General features: G+C 34.6%; 1 protein-coding gene across 1 annotated transcript in view; it reads left to right on the top strand.

Annotated features, from left to right (window-relative positions):
* Window positions 1-14,462, top strand: part of SMCHD1 (structural maintenance of chromosomes flexible hinge domain containing 1) — a 68,711-nt gene extending 54,249 nt beyond the window's left edge. Inside the window, exons 37-48 of the mRNA XM_088524087.1 lie at window positions 157-306; window positions 3,860-3,986; window positions 4,179-4,298; window positions 5,719-5,804; window positions 6,833-6,955; window positions 7,226-7,416; window positions 8,180-8,289; window positions 9,542-9,612; window positions 10,262-10,433; window positions 12,365-12,523; window positions 13,281-13,398; window positions 14,313-14,462. Of these exons, the coding sequence (XP_088380213.1) occupies window positions 157-306; window positions 3,860-3,986; window positions 4,179-4,298; window positions 5,719-5,804; window positions 6,833-6,955; window positions 7,226-7,416; window positions 8,180-8,289; window positions 9,542-9,612; window positions 10,262-10,433; window positions 12,365-12,523; window positions 13,281-13,398; window positions 14,313-14,433 (1,548 nt within the window). The 3' untranslated portion in view covers window positions 14,434-14,462. The remainder of the gene's footprint in view (window positions 1-156; window positions 307-3,859; window positions 3,987-4,178; window positions 4,299-5,718; window positions 5,805-6,832; window positions 6,956-7,225; window positions 7,417-8,179; window positions 8,290-9,541; window positions 9,613-10,261; window positions 10,434-12,364; window positions 12,524-13,280; window positions 13,399-14,312) is intronic.
* Window positions 14,463-16,853: the final 2,391 nt, after the last annotated feature.

The raw sequence follows: 16,853 nt of genomic DNA, 5'->3' as shown, positions 1-16,853 counted from the left end.
AACAAATAGCAAAAAAAAAAAAAAAGGATCTGAGAAATTATGGAAGAATTTTAGAAAAGAAGCATCTTGTGATGCTTAGTGTAATAGTATATATAAGCTCATTTTTATTGTTCCTATTTGTGATCGGAACTGACTTCTTTAACATTTTACTTACAGGATGAATACAACAACCGTACTGGAATCGATTTAGTTGGCAGGATTATAGCAAAAATTAAGAGCCCCAATGATGATGATACAGAGGTCCCACAGTTTCAGGGTAAAGTCAGTACAGTCGAGTTTCCATTTGACAGAGGATCAGCTGAAATTGTAAGTACTTTCAGAAAATACTGTTAATTCCATGAGCAATCAATCTAATGATTCCCCACATTTTCAAAGCTGATCTTACACCTCATCATGTTTTGCGGTGGGTTAGCTTATATTATAGCCTTCTCTTAGTGTTATGTAGCTGAACTGTTTCTTCTTTATTTGGTTACTGACTTTCAGAAAACATGAAGGAAGGTAATTCTTTTAACTAATTATCCTTGCCAATAGAGGGAAGTTGACCAGTAGATTGAAAAACGCATTAGAGCATAGGACATGTGGAGTGATCCAGGTTAAGTCTTTTCCTCATTAAAACTTCACTAGATTATAATTAAATCTTTAGCATCAGTGGCATTTTACTTTTTTACTTACAATGCTTTTCTGACTTATTATCTTAAGATCTTTAGTCTAACCTCTTCATATGTATGCAATTAAATTTCGTTTTCTTTGCATTTAGTCAAGCCTAATTAGGCTCCTAGGTGCTTTGCAGAAAGGCATACTATTCTGATTTGAAGAATTAAAGATAAAGCTCCAATGACACTTGATACTGATATTTTGTTTCAATGATTAAGTACCCATTCAAATCTCTGGGTTTTGCATCTGCCTAGTTGCATATTTTTTGTTGGATTAAAGAATTCGTACGTGCCTGATGTTTTCTCCCTGTGAAAGTACTGTATCTTGTAATAAAGTCATCTCAGTCGCTTTTTATTCTTCATACTAATATAGATTGATTTACTAAAATCTCTGAATCTTCTTTGAGAGTGGTATCATCATCAATTATGGTATCACCTCAGCTGCCTTAGGAAAATCCTGGTCCCTTCTAGAAAATGATTTTAAATAACCCCATTACTTTGGCACAGCAAAGGTGTGGCTGGCATCTTTATCATTTGGGCTGCAATGCTAGGCAGTAGCTAAAATTACATTACATGCAGTATTTGTCTTTGAAATTGTTTCTTGATTATCTGCATCTACCTTCTGGATGCTATTGGCATTATCAAAAATGATAGATACAAACTATAGTGTAAAAGATAAACAAGTTAAAGCATGCACATACACAAAACCAGAAACTGTTCACAGTCCACACAAAAAAAAAAAAAAAAAGAAGGAAATCAAAAAAAAGAGAAAAAAACAGCTGGAAAATGCACTGAAAAAAGATCCTACCTTTTAAAGAAATTTTCTCAGCCAGCTTTCCTGAATTGTTCATTGGAAGCAACCTCCCAGCAGAGCAGCATCAGCGTGTGCCAGATGGAAGCAGAAAGATATAAAAAGCCCTAATACATCTTGTAAAACACCACAATAATAAAAATAAAAAAACAGTAGAATTGCTAAAATTCACAGACTCTACGAATGAACGTGTCATAATGTATTTTACTCGGTACATCAACTGCTTTCATGGAACTATATAAATGAAACTTAATGACACGGCATAATTAATTCTCTTGATAATGGTCAAAGACAGAACCATGCAATTAACACTGAGTAAACACTTTTCACAGGACACTTTCACTCACTCTCTAGTCTGCACAGTTTCTATATTTCTGTATATTTCTATACAGGAAATAAGCCAGAAAAATAAAAACCATATACTGAATAGAAATATAGGGTAAAATGAAGAGGCTAACTGATTTTATGGTGCACTTTAGGTTCCTCTTGTTCCGCAACATTTTTTCAGGAATTAAAATAATTTGTTGCAGCCTCCCACTACCCACCCCAATTATCTTTTAGTTCTCTGACTTAAGCTTCCAGTGCCTTAACATTTGCTGAGATCTGCTTAGCATATCCCCTTAAACTCAAAGCTGTTTCTTTTCTCTTGTATATGTCTTTGAAGTTTGCTACTTTGGTTTCAGAGATGGAGAAGAGTTTTGTGAACACACACCTTTTTTCTGGGGCAGGTGGGGGTGGGAATAGAAAGCAAAAATGAAAGCAAGGGTTTGGCTATATCCGTGGACATAATAAGATGGTGCTTTTCTCCGCAAATCTTGTGTCTAATCTATAGTAGCAATTTGAGCAGCTGATTGTAAACACATGTTGTTGAGGGGAAGAGCACTGTCTTTGAGTGGCCTCTGACAGCTCAGATAACTGGGTGATTTCTCGCATTCCTCATAGATGCAGAAATAGCCCTTTTTTTTTCCTTACCATATACTAGCAACCTACTGTTCAGCCACTGCGATGTCAAATCTCCAGTCTTCGGTGCTTCAATGACTAATCTAACCACCGTATATAAATTAGGTCCTTTTTTATTATCTTCCAAGCTGCCAATCCTTCATTTTACATATCTGTGTTTTTGTTCTTGTTGCTGCTGTTTATTTCTATGACCTGATGAGATACTATGACTTTTGGCTGTAGCTCATGTTCTTTCCCCCTTCCTCCCATGGGAGTAATTCCATTTCATTTAATCCCATGTCTCTTGCCTCTTCTGGTAGTTTTGTCTGCTTTATAGTGAGTGCTCTGTCTAGGTCTATGCATGAGGCAATTTATGAAGAAAGAGTTTAACAAGTAATAGGGGCAGAGGGAGGCAGTTATTTTTCAAATACCTTGAAATTGTTCCATCTTGTCTAAAAATATAATTGGGTGCAATTAGCTTCAATGTCTTGAAGCTAATAATGAGGCATGTACATCTGTACACTAAGGTTCAGGAGCCCTAAGCTTGTTAAATGAAGGAAATAAGGAAAATGTTTAGATTTTAATTGGTATAAAATTTCTAAGAAAAAGATATCTCCCCTGCAGACTTCTCCTAATTAAAAATGTAGTTTCAACATTTTTGAAAGCCGTGAAGACTGTCTTTGAAGGTTATATATCTGTCTCTTTTAGGCTGCAACCACCTCTTGATTTGGCCACTTGAGTAGCAATTTCTACATGTTAAAGGTGGAAACAGTATGAGTTTTATTATGAGCATTATTCATTTTATGCATGATACCTTTCCCAAAGTAACAGCACATTTAGATATTATTATACTAATATATTTTACTATATTTTACTTCTGCCTATCATTCTTTATGATTTTATAGGATTGCCTGTTTCTTTAAAGAAAGGAGAAAGGTTTGGTTTGCTGAGAAATGGGATTTCTTATCAGTCTTTTAAGATACATTGTTCATTCTTTTGGGACCCTCTGTCTACTACTATGGTAACAGCAGTAACTTCACCTCTGCACTGGGGCTAGTTTGTTTTTCTTCTCTATGTTTATGCATCTGGTCTTCCTTTTAATGTTCTGTTTGCATTTGTTCACATGCTGTGTGAAATACATCGGAGGAAATTTTCCTTACAGGACAGTGCAGATAATATTCCTTCTGAGCATATGTCTCTTAAATAAAATATCTTACTTTTTAAACAGGTAAAATGGCAATCTTAATTCTTAAATGTTAAAATACTTGTTGCTAAATTTTCATATTATAAATATAATTAATTAACATTATCCTAAAACTTAATAGCTTATAAATGTATCATGGCTTAAAGACACTGTGTAAAGCCAGTTATGTAATGCTTAGTATTTGAAGTATCGTTCTTTTATTCTTTGTGTGATCTCAGATGTGATTATAAACATATACCTTTGTTTTACCAGAATCTAATCCTAGCCGAAAACAGTCCTGGAAGAGATAGCTCTGAATATATTCTTGTATTTGAGCCAAATCTGCCAGCCTTGAGAAGATCTTTGGAGCCATACCGTCTGTCATTTATGTTTTACAATGGTACGTTTCAATTAGTATAAAATGTTTTCATTTCTTTTAGACCAATGTGTTTTTTAGATCTGTAATTCTAGCTAGTTGGAATTATCCTGTATGTGCACCAAAACAGTGTAGTAGCCTAATATATTTTTGCTGAGGTTGTATCTAAGTATGTTACTGTGTTTTTTTCTGAAGTATATGTATTTCTCTCTGTAGATTTCAAGAAACAGCAACAGATGGCAACTCTTACAAGGGAGAGAGACCAACTATCTCAGTCCATAGGAGTTTATAGAAATTGGTTTGATACTACTAATCAGCTTGTAACTGAAATGAAATGTAAGTTCAATATAAATTTACTTCCTCTGAATGAAACTTTTTTTCTTTAATGATTCTGCGAATGTAGAGAGGGATAGAAAATCAGCATTGAAATAATACTGAAATAATTTGAGAGGAATGGCAGGAGTATAACATCTCCGTTAGCGGGAAAGCATCTAGCTATCGGATGGGTTACCCATGAAGGGTCTTGACTGAAGTATAAGTTCTTATGTCAGACTGTCAAAGGAAAAGTTAAAAACTTAAGTTTGTAGTCTGATGTTTTTTCCCACAGTTGCCTTCTCTAAGGCCCACAGATCCTTCTTTAAAATGCTTGTGTGAATGCTCAGACATCTGGAAATTAAATAGTTGTTGTCTAAAAATGATTTTAGGGAATGCACTATAGATAATCTTGTTTTGAAAAGTTAACCTATGTTTTCTTAGTATCACTGTTCCCCCTGATATTTGACCCTACCTTGTATAGGGATCTTCCAGTACCTACCAATAGTAGGTATTATATAGGAAGTCTTTATTTATGTGTATGTTCTTTAGCAAATGTAATCCATTTTAAAGTTTATTAAACAATAGGGCAGTCTGAGGGCAGCTCTTCATGGAAATGGAAGAGAGGAAAAAGGAAACATTATTTTTGCCTCATTATTTTGTTTGGATCATTCTCCCTGTTGATCAGAATGTTTATTTGGTTTGATGTATTTTTAATTTTTGTTTTAAGTAGTCACACAAAGGTAAGCAAACTCTGTTGGAATTAGAATATGCTTTGTTTCCTGTCATTTTAGTACAAGCTAGATTTCTGTTACTTGCTTACTGCATGCTGCTGTTACGGATGTAAATTCCTGAAATCTAATATGAGAAGCAAAGAATTTTGCCTCACATTTTTTGATTTTTGTGTATCTAGAGAGTAACTTAGAGCACTTTATGCTTTAAAATGTGTCCAAATATGGATAAATCTTTTTAAATAGAGCAGGAAGCAACTCAGCTAAGCTTAATATGATTGTTTTCAAAACTGCTCATTCAAATATAACAATGGGGTAAAATGGTAACCAGGCAATGGTGTCCAAAGTAAGGGACAAAAGAAGTAGTGCCAGCTTCCACTGTTCCTTTTCCTCTTGCTCTTTTATCAGTTGGAGAAGCACTTGGAAGTATAACTGAAGGGTGGAAAGAAAAATAGCACTTAAATGCTCACCCTGAGCTAAGGACTAGCCTTTGCTCCCTGAAGCTGAAGTTTGATGGCCGCTTGCTGAAACTTCCTGTGATCTGGCCAAAGTCCTTGTGGGCAAATCTTGAGGACAAATGCTGGAGTTGAGAACCTTCAATACTTTAGATACCTTCAACTGTGGGTGTGATGTTTCTTAAAAAAAAAAATACAAGAAATGCCCCATTGCTTTCTCACATTTCCTTATTCTCTCTTGGTTTTTGTTGGTTTCAGGTCAGGCTAAGGAGGCTGAAACAAGAGAAACTCACCTGAAGAATGAACTGAGAAAACATCAAATTGATTTACCACAGACGAACATAGTATGGCTTATTTCTTACTATATTTCTTAACATTTTAAAGCAAATCTAAATCTTAACAAATTTCTGGTAATTGGTATGTTATTGAGTCGCAGTGGTGTGGACACAAGCACATGCTACTACAACTTTCAAAATATAAATCACAAGTAAAATTCGTGAATCAGTGCCAAACGTAAACTTTTTACTTTTCTACTAGTCTACCTCTCTCAAATTGCTAGGAGAAGAAGAAGAAAGTTCTCTTTTATATTCTGATTGTGTTTTTGCTTTGCTGCTAAGGTTACTGGTGGTGTAGTGGTATTGCTAGTCTTAAGAACTGTCTGTCAGAGCTCGATTAGTGTAAGCTGGGTATATTCTAAATGCTTCCTGGAATAAGCAAGCCAAAGGAAAACACTTGTCTTTACAGACTAATGCATTTTTTACATAATTGCCATGCCTAAAAATAATTTTGAAAGATTCAGTACAATGTATACCCATTAATAATTTTCCATAAAGATCCAATTTTATTTTAAGGAAACTTTTTAAAGAGCATTTTCAGACTACTTTTTTTTCTTATAATTATTTAACTTATCCCTTATCTTTAGGTTAAATAAGCACAGGTTTTGTAGTAATTAATTGCAAAACAGTAAAATTAACTTTTCCAATGACACACATTGCACAGTCATGATAGGAGAGTTCACCCTGCTGGCTAAACTTGTCAACCTTGAGCATAGTTCCCTTCTAAAACATTTTCCTTTTGTTAATTTGCGGTTGCCTCTTCCTGATGATTCAAACTGTCTTCAGTTTGGCTCTAATCAAGTTCTGGTAGCTCATTGTGAAAGAGCCTGACAGAAAGAAATGTAGGTTCTCTGGTGTTTTTAAACAAATAGTAATAATAAAGTTCATAGCCACAAGTATAGTGTCTCCTTTTGCTGTTCTCCAAGCTATATAATAAGAGTCTATTTTGGGGATTTAATATTTTAATTAGTAATTTGATTAAGAAGTTGATTTCCTGTTGCTTATATATTTTTGCTAACTTTCCATTTTAATCACAGCTTCAATTTGTGGATTCTCTCATAAAACAGAAGATGATGGATCAAGAAGGAGTAATGAAACAGACAAGGCGAACTTGTACCCTCCCAAATTACCCAAAAGGCAACCAGGATATTTTAGGCAAAGTAAGTTGTGTCCCAATGAGCCTTTCAAATCAGTATTACTGGCTCTGGGAAGTGGTAGTGATGAAAAATAAGCTAACAGAATATCTGAGTAACACTTCGGAAGCAGCTTTCTAAAAAAAGAGAGCCTTCTAGTCCCATCAGATGTGCACTTCTTCTGAAGGGGCCATCGATGGGGGAATTAAATGTCTGATTGCGGAAAGATTGTGATTATTATGAAGAAGGGACATGGTCTTGACTCCTATATTGACTGTTCTAACTTCTGTGGCACAGATTGCACATTTAGCACAAATTGAGGATAACGAAGCAGCAAAAGTTATCTCTTGGCATTTGGCCAGTGACATGGACTGTGTAGTCACGCTGACGACTGAAGCAGCTCGTTCCATTTTTGATGAAACTCAGGGTCGACAGCAGGTGTTACCCCTTGATTCTATTTACAAGAAGACACTTCCCGATTGGAACAGGTAGAGAAAAGAACAATGGAATTTCTGCATTTTTACTACATACTTCTTCAGCTTTATTGGTCTAATATGTTTTTTTTTTTTTTTAAGATTTAAGTATAACATCTCTAGCCTTCCAGTAATAGCAGTGGTAGTGTCACTTGGAATGTTAATTTTATGCATTTAACTTTGCACTGTTCTTTCTGTATTTCATAGGATATTTCTCTTCAAAAGAGAAGACCATTTTCAATTTTTTTTCTTCGCTGTAAAAATATTATTACATGTTTCCTAGATCAGGAACTGTTTTTCTTTTAAATAATTCTACTACTGCAAATAAATTATAACTTTTTTTTATTCAACTCCTGAGCACACTCCCTAAAATAATTTATAGCAACAGAAATTAATAATAATAAATTGATTTGTTTGCCTAGAAAATAAAGGAAAATATAAAAATCTTGTCTGACTGGTAAGATTGTGGAGACAAGACTTTTGGAAAAATTTTGATGTGCAAATGTATTTAAAAGGTCCAAAATCTCTCTTTTATTTTTAAAAGCATGCTAAAACTTGCCCACAGATTTTGTAATATCAAATTGGTGCATGTGTCACCTAAGTATCTCTAGTATAATTGGCATTTAATTGTGATATCACTTAGCTCCTAATGTGAAACTGTTGGGACATACTCAGTTCATTCTTTTTATTTCTGGGTAAATTGTCAGAAGAAATAATAAAGTGAGAAGAAATATCTTTTTCCTTTCCTTCATTGTCACCCTCCCCTTTCTTTAACCAGGCCTTTGCCACATTTAAGAAATGGAAAAGTCTGCTTCAGACCTGTTGGAAATCCAGTATTTGCCAGAGATCTGCTAACATTTCCAGATAATGTAGAGCATTGTCAAACAGGTAATTGCCATTAAAGAAGATCTTAGTAAGTTTTTTTCTTAAACAAAAATACCAAAAATCATAGATTTTTCGCTCTCCATTAAGACATTTGCAAATACCAATCTACCTTCATCAGAATATCTCTTGGTAAAAAGAGGAGGACACTAGTGTTAAAAATTTGTGAGCAACCGTTATGAATATTTCAGTAATGACTGCCATCTTTGCCTGTTGTGTTTCCACTGTATTGTAGAGTTTTTTTTCTTTCTTATATGACTGCATCATTGTTTTATATTTCCAAGCTTGGGTAAGCAGAACCTGACAACCATATGTTAGTTTCATATTTTCTTATTAGAGAAAGCTGTGCATTGCTGATTGTTATGCTTAAATATTTACAGTAATACTAATTTTTAATACTTATGTAGCTTTCAGTTTAGGCTAATTTCATCCTCCTACTCTTTTTAACAACACATCAATGCCTACCCCCTTTTTCTTAAATTTTATAGAGCCAGATTATTGTATCCAGAGCTGTGACCTGTGATTACTTCAATAAGTGTTTCATTTCACTTTGCAGCTTCTCAGTATTGAAATGTTCCTCTCCAGGTTTAATAAAAAATATCTTTTATTCCATTTTGTTTTCACAAAGTCAGATACTCTGTCAGAGACTTCAGCTACAATTTCTTCGTTGTATATCTTGCTACCAGATAAACTATTGCTTTTTGGAGGTAATTTAAAAACCACCTAGCTTGACATGTCAAGGCTACATGGAAACCACATCAAGTTATACCTTTTATGTAACTTTTTGTCATTAACAGAACAAGGAACTTAAAAAAAAACAATAGTTGTATCATCAGCCTCTGATTGCTTTATTCTTCGATAATCAACTGAATAAACCAAGAACACTATTCAGGGAGAGGCAGAAAAATATATTATCATACATATGGCTTCCCAAACTCAGGATTTTATTATGTGGATCTTAAATATAAGATGTTGAGATAATGCATTTGTAGAAAATACAATCAGTTAAGTCATAAAGCAATTAAACTTGCAATTAAACATACTGAACTTCATTTTTTTATAAATTCTGTGGCGATAACAGAAGTTTGTGTATTCATTTTAATCTCAACATAATGTCTTTGAAGAAGATAGTGAACATACTATATATCCCTCACACTCATCTGAAAAGCTGCAGTAGTGAAACCTCAGAATTGATTTTTTAAAACTTAAGTTATTTGGTTGCGGAGAAGTTTCACACTTTGTAAAATTACATTTTCAGTGTTCGGGATGCTTTTGGGTGACACTATCATTATAGATAACTTGGATGCTGCCAATCATTACAGAAAAGAGGTATGTACTGTAGTTTTGGTTAGTCTTTATTTTTGCTGTTGTTATTTGTTATTATTTTAGAAAGTATGTCAGAGCTACACACTTAGTATGTTATAAATGTATGTTATACATGTATGTTTTGGTTAATCTTTATTTTTGTTGTTGTTATTTGTTATTATTTTAGAAAGTATGTCAGAGCTACACATTTAGTATGTTATAAATGTATGTTATATATGTTATGGATTGCTAGCTGCAATGCTGCCTGACCTACATGTTTTTATCTCTGGACAACCCGCTCTAGAACGCTTACTGTTTTTAAGTCTCAATGCATTTGACAGTGAATGAAATCTTTATTATTAGTACTGACAATATTAGCTTAATTTAACAAGTTCCAGTATGTGAATGTTGCCACGAAACCTGAGACTGTGCTTTTAAAGACCAGACACTTGTAGTTTCGCTGTTAGTGTGAATGCAAGTTCTCAGGTGTCGTAATTATCGATAATGTTTAAATTCAATATATTCAGTCTATTACTTCAGAGCAAAATCATGAAATAAAATATATCCCCCTTAAAGAATCAACTGCATTGAAGCTGAAAGATGTAAAGTTTTGCAGCATCATTCTTGAAAACTTGGAGTTGCTAATTTAGTATCACTTTTTATACCTATGTAGGTTGTAAAAATCACACATTGCCCTACGTTGCTGACTAGAGAAGGAGACAGGATTCGCAGTAATGGAAAATTTGGAGGCCTTCAGAATAAAGCTCCTCCAATGGACAAACTCAGAGGAATGGTATTTGGAGCACCCATGCCGAAACTTTACTCTACTCTCTCCGGGCAGATAGGTAGGTAAATGAAGTCATTAAAATACAGAATTTCCAAAATTATATTAATGGCATATGTTTGCTATTTTTTATGTAATAAATAGTACATATATACCGTGTGTATATAAAAAGTTATTTTTTAAAAAGTGAGATCTGTACAATGTCCTATTTGTGAATTTGTCTTTTCTTAAAAGGTTCAGCTGTTAAATTTGCTGAAAGAAAAAATATTTTTACTAATGATCAGATATTCTCCCTTTTTCTTAGTCTTATGAATGAGAGCACAAATATTGGTAGTCATTCAGACGGCAGACCTGAGGAGGCTGGTCTAGATGAGTTATGGTATCCATCTGTGCAACTGAGCTCTGTGAAGCAGTGGTAGAAAAAATTCTGTTTTGGTCAGAGTCATGCGCAACATCTTGTACAGCATTTCCCTAAAAAGAAGATACATTGTTTTTCCTACAGCATCACTTACGTTTCACTATGCGCTTAAATTCTTCCTTTTGGAATACAGCTTATAAATAAAATTAAAAGGTGGCAGTTTCTGACATATAACAGCTGACTGAATTGTAAAGAATTGAAACTCTTATTCACAAGTTAGGTTGTTCTTGGTACTTAATTTTCAAAAGCATGTAGCTGCTCTGTGTCAGTATTCCTAGAAATATGTGACACACAGTATGTGTGTATACATGTGCATATAGGAGTAGTCTTATGTATGCAGAAACTATTTATCATTGGCCTGTTGATTGAGAAAAGTAGACTATAAAGGTCTTTTCTAGGGCTTTCAGTAAAAAATATATTACATTTTAGAATAATAGAGTAAGCATTTCAGCTACAGATGGAAATAATCTGTTTTTAGGACATTGTATTTTTGTCTATCAAGACGGTTTCAATTATGGGACTCAATTGTTACTAAATGTGGATTAAATTTTTGCAATTAGTGCAGAAACAATCATGATACAAGAAAGGACGTTTTGATTCCACTTGAATAGTCTCTGCACATTCAAAGGGAAATAACAGTGAAGTTTCTTGTGAAGGACAGCACCGTGTTACACAAAACTTGAAGTGAATTGCAGGCTTAACATTAGTTGTGAATTAACATTATTTAACTTAACACTAGTTGCGCTGTCCTTGTATGTTTATAACTAAAAGGAAATCAGTTCCTGAAGCAGTGATTACACTTACAAGGAGCTTGGAGGGCTGTAAGGCATGTACAGTGCCCCAGCCCATCTGCAGTAGCTGTGTGTGGGAAGCCTTTCACCATGTGGCAAGTGTCAGCTGCCAGCAGTGCCCAGTTAAAGCTTTGTGCACATGTCTAACAGGCACCACAGAGTGAAAGGAATGGGCCTGCCTTAAGATGCTTCAAGCCTTTCTTGGTCACTTTGCACGTTTGTTGTGGATGCAGACATGTTGTTCTTCCCGTGCACTAGTTAGAGTAACAAATTTGTCAGCAAAATAAACCCTTGTTCACATGAGTCTAGTGATGCAGTCTTGCTTAAATATTCACAAATGCGAGAAAATTAAACTCAGCAAGTGTTTTCCACAAGGCAGACTAAAAAAAAAAAAAGACTACAGACACACTTAATGGCATGAAAGGTAGGGAATTCAGTCTGAAGTTTTTAAAAGATATGTAAAAAAAAAAAAAAAAAACTGCCTGTTTGTCAGAATCATTTTCAGAGCTCAGTATTATTTTGGTCTGATCTAGATAGCTACTCAAAAATCAAAAAATAATCACAATATTGGACTTATACATGATTTTTCAGCCTCTCTCTACATAACTTTAGGCACAGCCACTGGCCCACTGTATGTTTGGGTAGGGTTTTTTAATAGCACTCTTGGAATATATGTTTTTTTTCTGAAGCTTGTACTTTTTTCTGAACGGTATTTTGTATCCTTCTAACTGCTAATGCCACTAACTTACTCTTCTATGTTTTATTAATTAATTCTTCAATTAGATCTTCTTCAGCAATACCGGACAGCAGTGGTGAAACTTGATAATGTGAATAAGGATCTTGATTTACAGCTGCGGTCACTTAACACTCCAGAAATGCAGAAGAAAAAACAGGAACTTGCTGAACAAGAGAAAAACCTCAAGCTGATAGAACAAAAACTGGGTATGTTATTATGTTAGATTTTGTTAACACCCTTCAGTGGATAAAGGAGATGAACTTTTAACTACATCCAGATGTACTCCACGCTTGCAAACTGACAAATTCAAACTATGAAGGAAATCCAAGTTTACTTAATAGCTTAGAGATTTTTGATTTTAGAGAAAAAAGAGAAAAATTGTGTGTATTACTATGCTGTGTGTGCTGCCTAGATCAACACTGCCCATTAGTGTGTTCAGATAATACAAAACGTGGTCAGTTAGTGTCCTGTGAACAGGAGATTATGATCTCACTAATAAGAGATTATGTAACTGCGTTAGTCCAGCTTGCCTAGTGATAGAGAACATCATTGAGAATCTTTTTGAAATGACTGCCTAGTAAAGAGATGAATTGCTTTTGCTAGGGAAACGCAATCAAAATGTTGCAGGATAAAAAGAAACAACCCAACTTCTGCAAGGACTGTATTTCCAAAAGATAGAAATGTATTTTAGGTTCAAGATCAAATAATTTAAGATACTTCAAAATAAATTTGAAAGAAAAATTAGTATTTGCTCTATGATAGCTGTAAATTTAGCAGGAAGATTTTACATATCAGCTTTGAACTCAGTTTCAGACATAAAGTAACTATCAAATTTATGGCAAGTCTTAGGCATTACTTCAAAGATCTGATATTACTGTTTCAGGATCCATTTATAACCAATAGTTTGGGTTTCTCTTTGTTTGTTTGTTTTTTAATTTGGTTTTATTTGCAATGTTTTCATAGGCATGACCCCGTCAGATAAGGTCACTGAAACACTGCTTCAGCCTGTAATGCTAGAAATGTGTGACACTCCTATCCCTCCAAAAAGAATGCGAAGAGACACAGTAAAAAAATTATACAGGTAAGTCTGTGTTGCTTGTCATCATTACTTTCCCATATCCTGAATTCAAAGTGAAAATAAGTTTGTATTTTTCTGCTGGAGTTTTTAAAAAATAATATTTGCATACAATAAGCAATGATGAATAGAGTTCAAAGAAGACAGACTTTGAATTTCAACTTCTTTTCAAGCTTCTGTTGCATTAGCAACAAAACTACACAACTTGCTTACTAAGGACTGATTGACATCTGTGTTCCATTTACATGCTCCCATTCTTTTTTTTTTTTTTTTTTGTTATTTTCAATTGTCTTAAAGCCTAGAAACGTTTGAGATGGCTTGGTTTGTAAGCTCTTTTAAGTTTCCATGTCAGAGATGAACAGAGAAAGAATCATTCATGTGTAGTTATTTATTACTAAGTGTATGAGGGGAGCTGGTTGTAAACTATTTAACACAAATATCTCTTAACCTGTTTATGTACTTCTGCATGCCTCTGTGGGTTAATGAACATTTTATAACATAAGATTGAAGATGTAACTTTACATCTTCAAAATGACATGGTACTGACTTCTCCATTTCTCGTATCTCTCCTCATGACTGCATCATTGGCATCATTGAATTATGATCATATTTTTCAGATTATTTAAAATCTTTCATTGTATTTTGTAATTTTCAGTGTGAATTTCCACTATGTCTTTTGATTATTTACATTTGGTGCTTTCCTTTTTTTTTTCCCCCATGTAGAACTTAAGCAGTTATGTGTTAGAAGAATCTAGATTATATATTATCCTGATGCTAATCCTAATTGTAACAAAGTAATTACAGGAGGCCGTGCAAACTTGGGGCCTACGGTATTTATACTAGTTGATACTCCTTATTTCATCTGTGTTATAGCTTTAAAGGATGTGGATTGTAAACTACTGTACTATTTTTCTATTTAGTGCAGAAGAATGGATCTCTCCTGCTAAAAGGCAGCAGCAGCAGCAGCAGCAGCAGCAGCAGCAGCCACTGCAGATACCCACTTCAGAACTTAATGGAACTCCACGAAAGAGAAAGGCGTAGACTGATCAGACTTGTTGGAAGTAGCTTTGTATTGAAAATGTGAATAAGTTCAGTTAAGGGAAATATTCATGTTGTATTACTCCCTGCTATGAACATTTTTATATTGATAGAAGATATAAATGTATTTCAGTTGGTAGTGACAAAATTTAAGCATTTAACATTGATAGCCTAATTTTTGTATAGTTAATTTTCATTTCTATAAGCCTTCAGAGTTTTTATGTTCATGTGTGAAAAAAAGTTTAAAATATATCCTTTTTTATTTATGAAAAATCTTTTCAATAAAATGATGCCATACAAAGCACTGCCAATGTAATGCATTGTAATATATAAATCTAGTGAAGTGAGATTTTCTTTTGAGAAGCATCACACATTGTCCTGCACAACAGAATTTTCTGTATTGCTCTTTTTTGAGATGTGTCATGGTATTGTCACATCAGGTAACAAGGGAGGTTTGGAGCAGTGATGTGCTGAGATCTAACCACAGCTATGCTGGTATTACCATAATCTTCATAAAGCAGGCTTGGTACTTAAGTGGATCAGGAACTTGTCCTTGACACCAAAAGTGTGACTATGATAGAAGGATTTGTGTATGAAAAACTATCATCACAAAGGAAAAAGAAGAATCTTTACAGCTGAACCGTGCATATGCATTGTGAGATATGGGGGTAGTAGAGACTTGGGCAGAAGGTAGAATAGCCGTGTTAAGAAATGGTAGATATCTGCACAGATTTCGACTTTATAAAGGTATCTCCAGTTAAAAAAAAAATGAAAAGAAATAAAAAAGATTTTGTTGACTTGCATCAAAAACTAAAGAAACACAAAGCTTACCTTATTTTTTTAAATGAAGTTTTAAAATACTAAATAAAATAACAAATGGGTAAATTAGAAAAAATGAAGAGTAAAGATTACCTATATAGGACAGAAAATAACCAGTCATCACTAAAGATTTTGGTTTCAAATAGGAAAACACTCAACACTCAGTCTGAAGTGTTGAAAATGGACTTTGTGTACGAGACTGTATGAAAAAGATAAGTCAAGGATACAAAGCTAAACTTGAAACAGTATAAAATATTACTTGAAGCAATATAGATGTAAATAAACAACATAGCAAGACAAGAAGATCAAGTATGAGGGCTTGATGAGGCTTGTTTGTTTACGCAAGCCTCAAAGAATTCTTGCTTTGGAGTGATAAGACAGTATCAAATCTACCAATTTATATTCACTTGGCAACACGCATTTTCTATACCTTTATATATCTTTTCTGGAAAGGGACTTTGATCTTAGAAAAATAAGCTCACACCCTGCTTCAGTTAACAATGCTGATCATTGGTGCATATCTCTGTGTGATGTTTATAGTAAAATAAAGTTCTCCCAATAAAGTTTGAAGAATATAACACTTTCTGGGATGGCCAGAATTCTCCAAACCCTATTGTATTAATGACAGCTAAATTATTTCAAACATCAGTTGGATCTTTTCTTAAAGAAAATAGAATTATTCAAGTACAATGTAAATGAGCTAGGCCTGTTTAGCCTGGAGAAGAGAAGATTGAGAGGGGATCTGACATGTACAAGTACCTCAGGGGAGAATTTAGGGAGGATGGGGCAAATTGAAACACAGGAAGTTCCATCTCCATGTGAGGAAGAACTTCTTTCCTGTGAGGGTGACAGAGCCCTGGCACAGGCTGCCCAGAGAGGTTGTGGAGTCTCCTTCTCTGGAGATCTTTCAAACCCACCTGGATGCCACCCTGTGCCACGTGCTCTAGGTGACCCTGCTGGAGCAGGGGGGTTGGACTAGAAGATCTCTGAAGGTCCCTTCCAACCTCAGCCATTCTGTGATTCTGTGTGATTCTGTGATATAAACAGCTAGAATGCAAAACTAACTGTAGGAGAGCAGTGAAGTACTCAGCCATGTTAGAAAACCAACTTTGTCACATGAAACAGATGGCTGAGAAACAGAAAACTATTTTCCTCTATGTATATTGATCAACCTGGAATAGGTGTCTTTCCTTGCTGAGGACCAAGGAAGTCTTTAAGCATTGGTAAAATGAACCACAGATGGCCCAGGTTCACGCACACACACCTGTGCACACAGCTGCAGTCTGAAGGGAAGCGGTGGGCCAAGTCTGGCCCAAACTCCTGGCCAGGGAGAATTCCCTTCCTCTGTAGTCATCTTACATGCCAGTTTGGACTCTGATGTCTTTTGTTCTCTTATATCACATTAGCAGGGATTTATTTCACAAATTTGTGTAATCAAGCCAAATAGACCTAACTGCAAGTTTTGGATTTTCATGCTATCCCACACATGAAAAATTATATATTGAACATTTGATTTAATAGCCTAGCAACATATCATTTTGTAGTGCATTAATCATAAGTTGTAATGCATGAGAGGAGGGGAATATCCAGATTTCAAAAGGAAA

This window comes from Tinamus guttatus, unplaced genomic scaffold, assembly GCF_059628265.1.
Source record: "Tinamus guttatus ecotype Peru unplaced genomic scaffold, ASM5962826v1 Tinamus_guttatus_pri_ptg000203l, whole genome shotgun sequence".
Classification (NCBI taxonomy): Eukaryota; Metazoa; Chordata; class Aves; order Tinamiformes; family Tinamidae; genus Tinamus; species Tinamus guttatus.
This window is presented reverse-complemented; position numbering and strand designations above follow the sequence as displayed.